General features: G+C 36.9%; 1 protein-coding gene across 1 annotated transcript in view; it reads left to right on the top strand.

The window, feature by feature from the left end:
* LOC144666718 (uncharacterized) overlaps positions 1-15,163 on the top strand; it is a 37,786-nt gene extending 22,623 nt beyond the window's left edge. The window contains exons 16-17 of the mRNA XM_078528099.1: positions 12,456-12,590; positions 14,805-15,163. Coding sequence (XP_078384225.1) covers positions 12,456-12,590; positions 14,805-15,163 — 494 coding nt within the window. The remainder of the gene's footprint in view (positions 1-12,455; positions 12,591-14,804) is intronic.
* The last annotated feature ends 1,068 nt before the right edge of the window (positions 15,164-16,231 follow it).

Raw genomic sequence — 16,231 nt, 5'->3', positions numbered from 1 at the left:
AGGAAATGAAAGCTCAGATTTATGAACTTTATGGGCCATATTGCTGAAAGTTGTGCTTCTGTGCAAATTTAGATGGGTGTTGGGATTAAAGTCGTCTTAAGTGATAAAAACGAGAATACAGTCCTCAACAACATATATCCAAAACAGAGATTTGTGCGTTTATTGGTCAAATGAGAGTACATTAAATAATTAGCACACAATTTCATCAAGAGTGTTACGATAACAGTTGCTCTATAGCCAGATTGTATAAGCAATGGTATAAGGAAAAAATGCTTCCTATTACTAACGATTCTAGTATAAAAATTGCTCAGCTAAACTGCTACCTGTGTACGTCTACTTGGGTCTTGTATGCGTGTTGTGTCTGTTTTGGTATGAAAAGAACTAAAGACTAACTTGAAAAGAGAGGAGCTCGAATTACAACCAGCGTGACAGTGTTGCATACATTACAAAGGTCATGCAAACACGGCGTGGGTCATTAATCCGTTTGCATTGATCTTTGTGCAGTGATAACAACAGGTATTTTTTCAAGGTCGCCAGTCGCGCAGTCGCTGTTACTTCTCTTTTAGTGTTCTGAAGATGCTAACTTCCACTCTATCTACAGATAATCTGACCAACTGAATGAAGAAGCTCCTCAGATAACTCGAGGCCTCCTCGCTTGCCACTCAAAAAACCTCGAGTAGTAGAGTAGTAAGCGAACTGTACATCGTGTTTACAAGCATCTAACGGTAAAATGTATACAGAGATTCAAGGTGATTCTTGTGAAGCTAAAAATCATAAAAGAGTGTTGTCCCGAATGAAACGTGATAGTAGATTGAAACTGACAACTGTCGAACGTAGAAAAACGTCTCACTCTGTTTTTCTTTGGTACCTTGGATCACAAACCGCCTTATATATACGTTTATATCTCGCTTAAAAAAAAAACTTAAACGAAGTTACACGACTATAAAATATATAAAATGAGTTTCTACTTCTTTCAATGAATTAAAATAAATATTTCATTTCAAAATATAATTGTATCGATGTAATGTGATATTTTAGTGTGATTAAATTTTGGCGGGAAAATAGCATAAGAGCGATCAGAGCTTTTAATAAATTCGTGGAGAAAGAATTTATTGTGCCAATCAATAAATTCTTGTTTTCGATAAGAAGGGTATGGACTGTTATAAAATGGCTTTTAATAAAAAATAAACTACGCACTTTTGAAAAAATTGAATTTGAAAATCCCCAAATTCACTCTGTGGCAAGACAAAGCTACCTACCTAGTTTAGAAAATATGGTAAAAATAAGTTGAATGGAAAGTTGTTTCTAAGATGCAAAACATCAACAACAGTTAATTTACTTTGAAAAAAAGTTTTGTGCGCGAAATGCAAAAGGAAGATCTGTTTCCTGTACTGAGAATTTGGCCTTTTTTATGAGGATTTTTGGCACTTTCTGTGCCAAAAACTAGGGGGGTGGTCAATCTCAAGATTGAAAAGGCAGAAAATCATTTAAATGCCACCAATCTTAATCTTATCTGATAGGTTTTAAATGCTGAAAATATGAGGGAAATCGGCTGACCCCCATCTTTTGGCATTGCCTGGTTTACTCTGACAATGACACTTAAATTTAGAAACACAATTTTTTAATCGATGGCGTTGTTTCTGGGGGTTGCTTCTTGTCGAATCAGTATTGTTAAAAAGCTAATAGATCGATAGCTGCCAAAATACAATCATATATCCAAACGAACACAGATGCGTTTTCCAAATTAATTCTGATTAGAGTGGACCTATCCTTAACTTCTTATACTAAGGCCGAAGTAGCAGTAGGTTGCAGAAAATGCTGTTAAAGCAGAATTTAGCCAACTCGTTCGCAGTAATGGGGATAAAAACAGCCAACTGTTTTTTTTATTTACTACATGCAAAGATGAGACCACAACACAAGGAGCTTCGACTATAGTGAGTGGGTTATTTAGATAGGATAGATAGATAGATAGATAGATAGATAGATAGATAGATAGATAGATAGATAGATAGATAGATAGATAGATAGATAGATAGATAGATAGATAGATAGATAGATAGATAGATAGATAGATAGATAGATAGATAGATAGATAGATAGATAGATAGATAGATAGATAGATAGATAGATAGATAGATAGATAGATAGATAGATAGATAGATAGATAGATAGATAGATAGATAGATAGATAGATAGATAGATAGATAGATAGATAGATAGATAGATAGATAGATAGATAGATAGATAGATAGATAGATAGATAGATAGATAGATAGATAGATAGATAGATAGATAGATAGATAGATAGATAGATAGATAGATAGATAGATAGATAGATAGATAGATAGATAGATAGATAGATAGATAGATAGATAGATAGATAGATAGATAGATAGATAGATAGATAGATAGATAGATAGATAGAAGAAGTAACTAAATAAAAGGAAGTACAGATCACGCTGGCCAGCACCTACGATGCGCAAACCTTCACCCGGGCAGTGGCAACATGGACAGCTGTCGGCCTTGTTGGGCCTCATCAGATGGATAGCCAGGCGTAAGGGTCTCACGTTAATCATTGACCCCGCGTTTACTGCTGATGAGGCCCAACAAGGCCGAAACAGCTGTCCATGGTTGCCACTCCCGGGTGAAAGGTTGTGCGCATGCGTGAGGTGCTGGCAGACCGCGGTTGAGTGCTGTGATTCCTTTACATTTAGTTAGTTTATTTAATTATTTTGAAGTCATAGATCGCTCTTTAGTGATCCTCAGCCCACACGCATTGCCGAGGACGCGATGTCCCCAACCCCAGCTACCATATGGCTAGTATGGAGCTGGCGCTTAAAGGGGTGCTAAGCACCCGCCTCGGCAGTAAACGGCGGGGTCAATGATCTAACGTGAGACCCTTACGCCTGGCTATGCCATGCTGATGAGGCCCAACAAGGCCGAAACAGCTGTCCATGGTTGCCACTGCCCGGGTGAAAGGTTGTGCGCATGCGTGAGGTGCTGGCCAGACCGCGGGTGAGTGCTGTGACTTACTTTTACATTTAGTTAGTTTAATAGATAGATAGATAGATAGATAGATAGATAGATAGATAGATAGATAGATAGATAGATAGATAGATAGATAGATAGATAGAAACGAAAAAAAAAAAATTAAAGCTTAAAAATGTCCAAAGTGCTACTACAACAACTGGGCAGGTTCCTTATTTCGTTGTAAGAAAATCTCTGAGATACAAAAAAACTTTTAAAAGATTCGGAGAAAGTTGCAATAATGCATAAATAATACAATTACTATAGCACGGTTACATTTTGTATTCTGTTTAAAACATTTCAGGGTAATTTATTTCTCTAAGTGACCCCGCTACTAAATTCTTAAGCATTTTCGAGAAAAGGTAATGTCAACTATGTAAAAAATGCTTACACGGGCGGGTTTGAACTGAAATTTGAATAACTTCAGATTCGATTCATTTGTTTCTTGCGGGGTCAACTTGAGTGCTAAATTTCTACTAATATAAGGTTTTGCTAACTGTACTCAAAATTTTATAATGCCATGAGTTGTTTATGTGACTTTTATCTTTGCTTTTATTGCTCGAATATTTAGCGAGAACCCTCTTCAAAAACGTTTTAAGAAACGAACTTAGAAAAGTGTTGTCAATTGCCAATAAATTAACGCATCTTTAAATGCATTTTCAAGAGTACTTATTGAAATAAGTAATCCTGTAAATGCTGCAATCTCACTGCATGTAACGCCTGCTTGCTGGCGTTGTTCGTTTCCCGGGGGGGGGGCACTTCCTATAAATGGGCTAATGGGGATGTGCCGCTGGATGGGGTCGCATTTTCACGAATGGACTGACTATAATGGGGTCGCCATTTCAAACATTTTTTATAGGGTGACGAGAATGAGGTCACACTTTTCCGGGATTTTGAGAGTACGAAAATCTGGCAAGTTGTGATTTATGAACGGAAATATTCGCCGAAAAAAATGTTACCGTAATTATTGCTGTTGTTCAATATTTGACAAACAGCTCCCAGAAAGTGACTAAGTTGGGGTCGTAAAAATCAAATTTACCCAAAAGTGACTAAGATGGGGTCTATAGTTGGCCATAGAATAAGACTATAATGGGGTAGGGGTTCTGAGAGGCCAGCGGCACATACCCAACAAAACTTACCCAAGTACTCCCCCTGGGGGTTCGTTTGCGGTCGTAATGACTGAATTCAAATATTTGCTGGGTGGGGTACAATTCCACATTAATTGTAGTCCAAGTGAAAAAGGTCACCATTTAGCATATTGCATACGCGTTTATTTCTTACATTTTGCTAACTCGATACAAAAGCTGTTTTCCACATATTTTGTTTACACTGTTGAAAATTTAAAGCAATGTAACACTAGATAACTTAAGCACGTCAACGATTCCTACCAATAGGCAATACAGGTCGAACTAGACCCCGTGCATTAAAAAAACTCATTCAACTCAATTATGGATAATGGATATAGAAAATCATCATATTTAAGCTGCAGTAGTCTTCTATATTTGTAAAAAACCACTGTGGCACAACTGCAATCCAATACCGACAACCACCTATAGTTATTATTTAATCTATGATGAGTTTCGTGCAATGATACGACATTTAAAACACTGGCAGAGTAGTAAAAAAAGAATACCTATCAATCGAACATTTCTTTTAATTGATTATCTATGCGTAGCAATCTCATTAAGTTATGAAATGGAAGTTATAAAAACTATAAGTTATATATAAAATTAACAATACCATGCCTTCTGTTTTTACTTATTTGTTTAGAAAATGTGGTAGAGACAGTATTTTATGATCGTTGCAAAATTCTCCACAAATTTGACAGTCGACGATTGCGTTTATCCCTGAAGCGCTTCACAAATTATCCCCATATTAAAACAAGAGTCGGATTTTATTAAAGATACAACAGGTTTTGTTAAAATATAACTGATTTTTACAGTAGTTTGTATCGATATACTCTGCTGTCTGTGTCGCTTCAGTCAAACATAAATGGAATCAGTCCCCTGCAATGAGACTGAGGATACAGTAAACGCGGACTAAGGTTTATCGTCCTTTTTAGAGAAGAATAGAATCTATTTTATTTTCAGATGTGATGCGGTTAACGGCAACACAATCTTCTCAGTTATTTTAAGACCCTGAGTGTTGGTCCGATCTGGGTTAGAAATCTCGACCACCCGCACAGCAGTCCAGCAATCTACGGTTCTAAGATTCTTTAACAACCAATTTTATGAAATGGATATAGTCTGTTTGTATATAAGAATGAGAGATATCAATTAAAAAGCGCACTAATTACCTTAATTCGAGAAATTCTTTTATTTTTTTTTAAATTAAATTGTTATATATTAATATTTGCCTGATGAGTGTGGACCTATTAATTTAGGTCCATACGAAACAGACCTGTCGCAATAAAACGATGTATACTGAAGCTTGACCTCTTTTCAAGTTAATATTATATAATTTTAAAATTAAATTTTATTTAACAATTATTCGCCACAACCTTAGGTATTATCCCCTCGATTTCATTTAACAATAACCACTAAGCATGAGGCGAGTTATTGTTTCAGTATGATCTTCAAAGTTGATTATCAGGAATTGAATAAAAACAAAAAAAAGGAGAAAAGTTCACACGCGCGGTACACATTCTGTAATTTACTACACTATAAGTCCACATCACACGGGCTTCGTGCCCTACTCTTTGCCAATAGAGTGTGGTGTCTTTAACGTCCCCTGCTATACGATTGAATGAATGAATGAATGAATGAATGAATGAATGAATGAATGAATGAATGAATGAATGAATGAATGACTTATAACGGTCTAAAGTGTTTAGCTGAGGGGAAAAGTCCCCTCAACTAATGTGGACACCTGACTAGACAACACATCCAACATATTAGTAGTAAGGCTAAAATACGGGTAAAGTATCATTAAGAGACTAATATGCTAGCTATACATAAAAAAACGGATAAAGAAGATGGGGACTCAGGTTTATCGTCCTTTTCCGAGAAGACTAGAATGTCTAACTATGTTCAAATTTAATTACAAAGACACCATATTCCCCTCACTTATTTTAGGACCCTGAATGTTCGTGCGCTCTGGGTTCGAGCTCTCAACTTCCCGAATCCCAGTCCGCCCCTGTATTGTTCTTTCTTAACCAAATTTATAAAAGGAAATATAGTCTGTTTGTAGATTAATTTATTCCGCAAAAAAGCATTTTTTTTAAATTAAACTCATTCTCTTCCCCATAGCCCTTATGCCCTTGGCACGAGAAATAAAGGGCTCCGGGGACATAGGAATTTTGAATTAATTCGATTTTTTTTTTATAAGCTGTTTGAAACAAAGAATTCTTAAATGGAAGTGAGAAACCGCAAAGGCTCTCTCATACATTCTTTAATCCCTTCGATTTCATTCAACAATAACCACTGAGCGTGAGGCGAGTTATTGTTTTAGTATAATGTTCAAAGGTGATTATCAGGAATTGAAAAATACCAATAGTAAACGAGAAAACATCAAACACAATTGCTACCTTGTATACGGTCCAAACTAAAATTTACACTTAAGAGTTTAGCAATTAAACGGAACAAAACAAACACCACGAGAAAGATGGATTCCGATTCCTTTGTTTAATTGTTTGTGGCTTTTGAGCAGTTTGCGTTCCTTCTTTTCATTTTCTATTTTAAATCATGGCTGCATTAGATCCCCGACATCCACACTGAGCGTGGGCGGTGTGTAGTATAAGTCAAGGAGATTATCAGGAAGAAAAAAACAATAGTAAACGAGAAAACATCAAACACAATTGCTACCTTGTATACGGTCCAAACTTAAATTTACACTTAAGAGTTTAGCAATTAAACGGAACAAAACAAACACCACGAGAAAGATGGATTCCGATACCTTTTGTTTAATTGTTTGTGGCTTTTGTGCAATTGTGCGATTCCTCTCGAAATGATTAGCTCGTCTCAGAAATGTACTGAATAGTTTTTGCTGAATATACTTGACTAAGTTTCCAATGGCCGCGTGCGATCTCAAAAACCAACGTGTTTACGACCAATTCTTATTCCTCGAGAACCATCTCTCTGAACTTTTTACGGACCAAAAGCCTAAGTAGTCAACTTGAAAAATTCCCAATGTTTTAAAAAATTCATAACCCGGCGTCGTTTCTTTCAAACGAAAGAAAAAAATCCATTCAGCAAACGCGGCCATGTCAAAGTTGGCAAGGCTAAGTAACAAAGCTTTTATCATTAGCCGAGTTTCTCGACCATTCAAGATGCCCCAATTATAAGAACACCTATGAAAACATACTACTAAGATAAATTAGAAAAAAACTCATTGATATTTTGGATTGTTGCAGATGTAGACGAGTGTGCGTATGAGCATGTCTGTCACGAAAATGCACAGTGCAAGAATACCGAGGGCTCATACTCCTGCACGTGTAGGACTGGGTATGCAGGAGATGGAAAAAATTGCAAAGGTAGGGAAACCTAGCAGTTACAAAAACGCACAAAAAAAACCTTTTATGGCGGAGCTCCCGATCGCGTCTAAGGCGCGGCAATCCAGGTATCCATAAGTAGGCAAAATCCATCGAGCAAAGGAAGAGGGGGACGCCTTCGCCCGTACGCACGGATTAGGCTTGGGGGGTGAGGTTGCCGCCCGTGGCTAAAGAAAATTAAGGATGTTACAATCGGCAAACGATGCTCGCGGGTCAAGACAAATGTAGACAACTGGTGAAATTACACAGTGCAGTACACACTGCAATAGTAAGCGAAGTTTACTACTGCATTCGTCAAGTCCGCTGATGAACGAGACAGGGCCCTGATGTAAGATAAGAACCTGTACCGAGTCGCTGAGCCTGATTTTATGAGAGAGAATGATTTTATTTCTGAACGCAGCTTTGAGAGGTTTCGTGTCGACTAGGGTTAGAACTTCCCGTAAATAATTCGCCGCTTTCAGTCGTTTAACTATGTAACATATTTATGCTTATAGATCATCTCATTATTTTTGTTGTTGTTGTTGTTGTCCCCTGAGTTGGTTTTATTTTGCTATGGATTTACTGATTGTCTTTTGTCATAGGTTGATTTTCTTTGGCCGTATTAAGATAATTTTTGATCACTTGCTGTAATATTCTGTCGGATGAGAGTTTTCTATTTATTGCTCTGAGTTTATTTCGACTTTTTAAAATTCGTGAATTTTCTCGACAGAAGAAATTCATAAAAAGTGACGTTTTTCGAATTGCTGATCAACGACAAGGCAGAACGCTCGAGCAAAATTGCTTTTAGTAAACTAAACTTGCTATGCAAGTCATGGTTATCCCATCTAACTCGAGCACGAGCTGTGAATACAAACTGACTCATATTTTTTATTGTTGCAGACATAGACGAGTGTAAGCCTGGCCAAGAGGAGCATGTCTGTCACCATAAGGCAGAGTGCAAGAATACCGAGGGCTCATTCTCCTGCACCTGTAAAACTGGGTACGACGGAGATGGAAAAAAATGCAAAGGTAAGGAAGGATGGCGGGTAGAAAAACGTATAAATATTAAAAACCTTTTCTTAACCGGAGTACCCGCGAGCGCCGAAGGCACGTTCAAGCGGAGGATCCATTAGTAAGCAAAACAGGCTTCTTACGATGTATTAAAATTCATATTGTTAGACCAAGAGGACGAAAACAAAAAGAATTTTGCAAGCATGTTTATTCATTTCTTTTTGTGTTCTCTAGACCTCGCTACCATGTTGAATTCTAAAATATCGAAAGAAGCCTATTAGTAATCCACCGAGCCTAGAAACTTGGGGGTCGCCTACGCCCGTATGCACGGATAAGGCCTAGGGACGAGGTTCTCCACCAGTGGTTTTATTTTGATGTGGATTTACTGATTACATTTTGCCATAAGATGATTTTCTTTGGCCGTATAAAGACAATTTCCGATCACTTCCGTCACATGATAGTTTTTATACTTATTGCTGTGAGTTTAATTATCCCGACTTTAAGTCGTGAATTTCCTCGGAAGATCTAGAAGAAATTTATGAAAGTGACGTTTTTCGAATTGCTGAACGACGACAGAGCAGAAAGCTCGAGCAAAATTGTTTTTTGTAAACTTAACTTGTTTAGAAGTCATGTTTGTCCCATCTAACTCGAGCACGAGCTGTGAATACATTTTGACTAATATTTTTTTTTTAATTACGGAAAAATACGAACAAAAATATTTAGACCTGGGTCACGTGAACGTCGTACAGAGTCATGGAAAGCGGGAGTATAGTCTCGGCAGTCTCAGCTCGACGGGTTTACCAAAATATCTTAGTCATGGTGTTTCGTTTTGGAGCTCAATTAGAATATGTGTTTATGTTTGAAAAAAGGCTTGATGCCCAAATTTGGCCAGAAAGTGTTTGCTCTCTGCAAACTGATAAACAAATATCGTGTATATATGATTAAATGTGGCAAGGTTCGACTGAGGTTGTTGAAAACACTGCACGAAAATTGTATCGAATTTTCAGCTGTTAAATTATTTTTGATGACATTTTGAAGTCAAAATTTTACTTATTGCTGGTTTGCACTGTCACACTATGAGAAACGTAAATTGGATACCCTTCCATAAAAGGAGCCAAGAAAAATGAAATGTTATAGTCTCTCCGGTCTCCCCGGTTCGCCGTTGTAATTATTTGCCGAAACGTTTTACGCAATTCTAAGCAGCTATCATGTATGGAGACGTCATATTGGTGTACAGATTTGGTGTCGTAAGCAAAGAGGACACTTTGATTATATTTTTCTCTACTTTTTGACTTTTACAGACCTGAATGAGTGTCAGACTGGCACAAATAACTGTGATATCAACGCACATTGCGCGAATACTGACGGCTCGTACACCTGTGCGTGTAGAGCTGGATACAAAGGGGATGGTAAAAGCTGCAAAGGTAGGAAGAAGCGGGCGCATGGGAATAAAGGAGGTTACGAAAATTATAAATTGATCGATTTATGGAAAGTAAACAATGAACCTTCACGGACGAGTTATTTGGTTGTCGACAGCTATTTGTTGTCTTAAACTAAATTTTTTCGAGAACTGATTCTGTTCGATGCAAGCATTTCGCACATTGGAGCACGTTTTTGTTGTTGGCAACTAAGACAGGTCAACGAGAGCTTGGTAACTAACATTCACAACCCATGCCCAAACCACTGGCCATTGACAACGCAGGTGCGATAGTCGACAGCAAAGGCCAAACACTCCCACAGACGGAAAAAAGATCAAAAACCTAGTTCTTGACAACTATTAGTTGTCGAGAAGTAAGTACTTTCCCTATTCGAAAAGAGAAACTGCCTTACTCTCGACCAAAACAAAAAGTTGTCGACCACAGAATGTTTTGTCTGTCGAGGCGCTTAGCCTGAGTTTAGATTAAAACCAGCAATAATAGAGAAACAATACAACAGCCATCAAAATAACAAAAAGTTGTGTGGAATAATCAACCCTTGATGTCTGGTCCCGAGTGAGGTAGCCAATTTTTTCCCGAAAATCTCGATCAGTATATTGTTATGTTGTTTTGTATTCACGTTGTAACATATATTTTAAGATGTGTTATAACCCATCCGAAGCACAAATGTTCATCAAGGAAACATAAATCGCAACTTTTTAAGCCAAATTTTTTTGAACATAGCGAACAATTTAGCAGGGCTGATTTGACGACTTCATTAAGTGCACATCATTACTCGATAGAGCAGGGTTGCAATAGTGGACATTTTTTTTTTCAGCCTTACTGAAGCTCGTTAGCATGGTGTCTCAAGTTTTGATGAAACCAGCTCAGATAGCTGACTCAAATACATTGTGGAATTAACCTGTGCATATATCCACTCAAATCACGCGTTGCCCATGTGTTTTGGGGAGAAAAAAAAACAAAGTGAGAAGGTATTTGGTTAAATGAACAATGGACAAACAAACGGCCGTATAAGCAAGTGGACAAACGGATGGACAGATATATTAATGGGATATTAATTTTTTTTAAAGCGCTCATTCTTCTTTTGATTGTCACAGACGTGGACGAGTGTCAAGTCAGCCCCGACAAATGTGACGTCAATGCAGCTTGTACGAATATCGCAGGCTCGTACAAATGCACGTGTAAAAATGGGTTTGAAGGAGACGGGAAAAATTGCAAAGGTAGGAAAGAGAAGGTTGTAGAAAACAACAAAAAAGGAAAATAACATGTTATTAGCGAATATATTGTTGGCTTGTTATGAACAGAACTTAGCTTTTACATTGCGACTAAAAGTATCAGTTCCGGTCCATTCCTTTTTTGGCCATCACAATAGACAAGTGACGTTATAAACTACATCAAACAGCCCAATACCTAAAAAAAAAAAAAAGCATTTTGCATTGGGGGGTTTAAATTGCTGCATTCATTGATTTTGCTATCTTAAAATTAGAAAAAAAAAGTTACAATCGATGCCGTTGTTTCTGGTTATAGCTTTCTTTTGTGGAAAACTGTTAAAAGCTAATAGATTTATAGCTGTTTCAAATGCAACCATAAATATTTCCTCTGGTGGAATGGAGCCCACCATATAATTTGGTCATTTCCTAAGCTAGAAACAAATACAAAATGCTGTTCTTTCTGAATACAAACATATCGACAATCTCGGACCATGTTGGTTGTCGGTTTATATTTACCTGTCGCTAACCGGTATTTTAATCCGTTTTGACGGTAGTCAGTTATATTTTGCGCCCTTTGTCGCTAGTCTTATGAGAATACAAAGCCCGCAGCTTACGAATGCTTTCGCCATCATCTGCAGTTTGTGCAGCTTGCAGATCATTTCAGATATCGCTTTTTTCGCGAACCAAAGAAGGAATTTCCTGGTTGAAATGGTGCAGCTCTACCATAGAGTTAATGATAAGAACTCGAGTGGTGTTTGACGTGTTTTTATTCACAATGAATTCTGACGCTTAAAAAATGAATTTATAAAACAAAACACTTTGTCGAGGTAGTCGTGTGCGATTCCGCGCGCGCAACAACAACAACAACAACAACAACAAAGTTTATTTGAACTGTAAAATTACAAAGAAATGTTTAAACAATAAATAAATTAAAAATACATACAGTTGCTGGTCACCCAAAATAAAAAAAAAAAGGGGGGGGGCCTATATTATAATAAAAAAAAAAAAAAAAAAAAAAAATATTTTTAAAAAAAAAAAAAAAAAAAAAAAAAAAAAAAAAACCTTTTTTTTTTTTTTTAAAAAAAAAAAAAAAAAAAAAAAAGAAAAAAACCTGGTGCGTGGCTCCCCTCCCCCTTTATTTTTTTTTTTTTTTCTTTCCTTGCTTTTTTTATATAAGAAAAAACAAGAACTTTTTTTTTTTTTAAAAAAATATTTTGCGTCTTACACAACACGTGTTATTAAAAAAAAAACTGACGAAAGTGCCCATCTTAATTTTTTTGGCCTGATTCTTTATTTTCATAGATATCGACGAATGTGTCAGCGGTGTACACGACTGTCACAGTTATGCTTCATGTACAAACACTAAAGGATCCTATAGCTGTTCGTGTGACCAGCCTTTCACTGGAGATGGAAAAATTTGCACGCATTCCGCGGAAGGTGAATATTCCACGTTGATCATGTTTTGCTTTAAATTTAACTATCTTTATATCCTGTGATTAAAGCATAAAAAGCGAGATTAATAGTAACTGCAATTATACTACATCGACTGTTCATTTCAGTATTTATCGTTTTTAATATTTTATACATTGCAAAATGAAAGCACCAAGTACAACAGAATCGTTATTCTTCAAACAATAAACGGTGCATTACTCACTAATGCTTTGGAATCTAAGACAGGAAGACAATGTGTTCTCGCAAATTAAGGTTTTGTGGCAAGAATCAAGGTTGTGGGATGTACTTTTTCCTTTGTGTATTAGAAATGCAACCCTACTGCTTTTGTTTTGATGCTGTTACCACGGCAGCTCGTGCGTATACATAAATATAACAACCAGTAATAATACACCTTGCATAGTGTGCTTTCCCGAGGGTTATTCGTAAACTATCACTCTGCGAGCATTTTAGTTCCAGTTCCACTGGCATTTTTTCAAATAACTTAGCCGTATGACGCACTTTTACAAAATAACAATAAACGTAGTGTCAACTACTCTATAAAAATCTTATTTTTCTTTTTTGATAAAATGAGTGAAGCCCAATATTCCTCAATGAAACCATTATTGTTTTTATTTTTTTCTGTTCTTTTATTCTTGGTTTTCACGTGACGTCATCAAAATTCTAAAACCCAGAATCGCAAGACACCTGAGTTTCTATCCTTCAATGGCAATAAGACGTGCATAATATATATCTTGTTGAAGGTTTTTAGCTCGATAGCATTCGCCGTCTTTAAGTTAGAGCATTTTAAATTTCGAAGTTTTACGCCACATGAGATAAAAGATGGCCGCCTAAAGAGTCGTAAAATCGGTGAAGATCTCAAGATGCGTGAACCAAAACCACCCTTAATAAATCAACAATGCGTTGTGTACAATTACCAATGTGATCTGTGCGATGCAGATTATGTCGGCTATACCAGCCGGCATTTACACCAACATATTGATGAACATGACGTCACTGGTTACCATATCAACAGATTAACCTAATAAAAGCACTCTTCATTTTCCCTTTAAGCACTTATATCTCAAAAACGAGTCTGGTAACCCACATTTTACTTTATTGAATAATGATCAGCATGTTAAGATACAACTTTTTTTGCAAAAATTTGTATCCTGACATGCTTATCATTATTCAATAATGAAAAAGAGGATTATTGTTACTATGGTTACCATTGATGTCAAGAAAATAATCTTATTCACGTGTATTTTGAGGCGCTTTGAGGCCGTTTTTTTGGTCAAATTTTTAACACTATTCGTTGTAACCCTTTTATTTTTCCTATTTGCCTTTTATATGACAACAGAGATCATGAAATAGTTAGCCCGAGAACAATAATTTTCATGAAAAGAGCTCTAGCCTTGCTTCTTTTCAATGGCCTGATCAATAAGCACACATGTAACTGCTAAATGAACTGTTACGGAGGCAACTAATATATTTCTGCAGGACTGTTTCTGTTTTTCGCTTCTTATAACAATTTCTTGATTGACCAAAAGAACAAAAGAAATAACATCAATTTTTCTCGTTGTTTACTGATACACTTATCATTGGACCGCTATTTAAAATAACAAACGTCAGCGTTAATTTGCTTTGGTGAAAAACAAAGTGTTATGTTCGAAGGGTGTTGCGTTTGCTTAACACATTTTCATCAACAAAACAAGTACAATCATAGAATAAAAGTGGCCTATTGCAAGTTCATAAAACTTTGACTCTGGTGTTGACTAAAATTTGCATCGACATCTTAATCGTCTTATTTTATTCATGCATACTTTTTTTATTAAATTATAAGTCAAAAGATGAGCTAATTAAAAAACCCTAATTGATTATTCTAAGCCGCATTTTATAGTCATAAGATCCTCCTCAACTGTAAATGTGATCCACCGATTAACATTCACTGTCACTGTTTTACATCCCTCCGTACTTTGCAGGTTGACGTAGCTTCGAGCTAATCGGAAAATTGTACTTTTTTGGGTCATACATATACTGATAATATTTACGAATAAAATTAGTAATATCACCATGAAAATCGAACTTTTATTTTGAACTAAAATACAAAACAAAAACAAACACAGCAGGTCACCCGGATTAATGTTATCTTTTCCTATTTAATTTGTTGTCTCACTTGAATTTCTAGACTTTATTGCCTCTCCTATGTTCTCTGTTCCTCAGAATGTCAAAACTACCAAAGTCTGACCAGTGCTAGCAGAAAGGAAACCTACGGCTCTGGGAGCGCATGTGACAATCGACTTGGTCCCGGTTGGTTCCGATTCCAAGGAGCAGCGGGCACTAGAATGACCACTTCGTGTCCACCTACAAGCAGGTGTGGCACATACGGAACTGGATGGTTAAAAGGTGGGCATCCTACAGTAGCTGATGGCAGTGTAACCAAGAAGGTCTGCTTTCACCTTCTGAGGGACTGTTGTTTCAAGAGCATCAACATTAAAGTCACGAACTGCGGCTCCTTTCACGTTTATTTCTTAAATGGTACACCGAATGCCTGTCAGCTCCGCTACTGTGGCACTGACTAAATCAAACATAAAGGTGCAATGTGTACTCTATAAACCTCAAATTTGATCGAAAAGAAAAATAAAGATTCTCTCGTTGTATATTAGACACTCACTTCGTCAACAAGATGGCTGTCGTTAACGTTTTCAATAGACTAAACCCAACCTGATTTTAAAAACCCGTCAAAAAAAGAATATTAATTCAGTTACAAGAAACTGATCGAACGACAAAAAGTAAAGCAAGAAGGGAAAAATTACCCTAACAAGCCTATATCGGAACAAAGCAATACCAATAAGTCTTCAACAGAAGTATTACATTACCTTTCATCCATGACACAGTCTGACACCGCTCCCAATTTGAAGGAACTGGTCAATAGGTAGAGGGAGTGAACCGGGGCAGAAAAGGGGTGCGTTAGGTAGTTTCGATCTACATATAGGGGGAAAGTACGTTTATTTATACATTAACTTTCACCTGTTATAGTTATAAGAAATTCCTCCGTGGAATAAATTAGTATATTTTTTTTTTAATTTCTCGATGTAAGCAAATTTAGATGTATCAAGTGATTTCAGAACGCCCAAATATAAACATTTGCCGGCGTAGCATTCCCCGGACCCCTTAAACGGCTTGTAATCATAAAATCAGTTTTACCCGTCTCCCCAGCCTGCATAGATTCGCCCTTAGCCATGTAGGCTTTCACTAGTGAACTCTTTTGTAGTCGTTGTCGATTTCTGTCAATATGAATTCTGCAATAATTATTAATGATTAACTATTACGTACTGCAGGGGGGGGGGGGGGGGGGGGGAGTCGGCGCTTTTCTTTGAAGACATAGCAGTGCCTGGAAACGGTGCGAGTCTATGAAACAAACAATTTTGCAAAAAACCCTACCAATCAAGCCGTTTCTAAGAAAGACGTCGAACCAAAGTTTTGTTTTCTCAGAAATATTTGAATATCAATAACTGCGTGCGTGTGAAATGCGAATAGTGGCGGTGTCTGCGTTTGATGTTTACGCCGCTGAGATGTTCTCGCATTTTCAGCCATATTTCTCAACTTTTGTTTCACGTCACTGATAATGTTTTGGCGGCGTGGAATAA

This window comes from Oculina patagonica, chromosome 9 (assembly GCF_052425735.1).
Source record: "Oculina patagonica isolate OP01 chromosome 9, crgOcupat, whole genome shotgun sequence".
In the NCBI taxonomy this organism is placed as follows: domain Eukaryota; kingdom Metazoa; phylum Cnidaria; class Anthozoa; order Scleractinia; family Oculinidae; genus Oculina; species Oculina patagonica.
The sequence above is the reverse complement of the archived record's forward strand: the minus strand, read 5'-3'. Positions and strand labels throughout refer to the sequence as shown.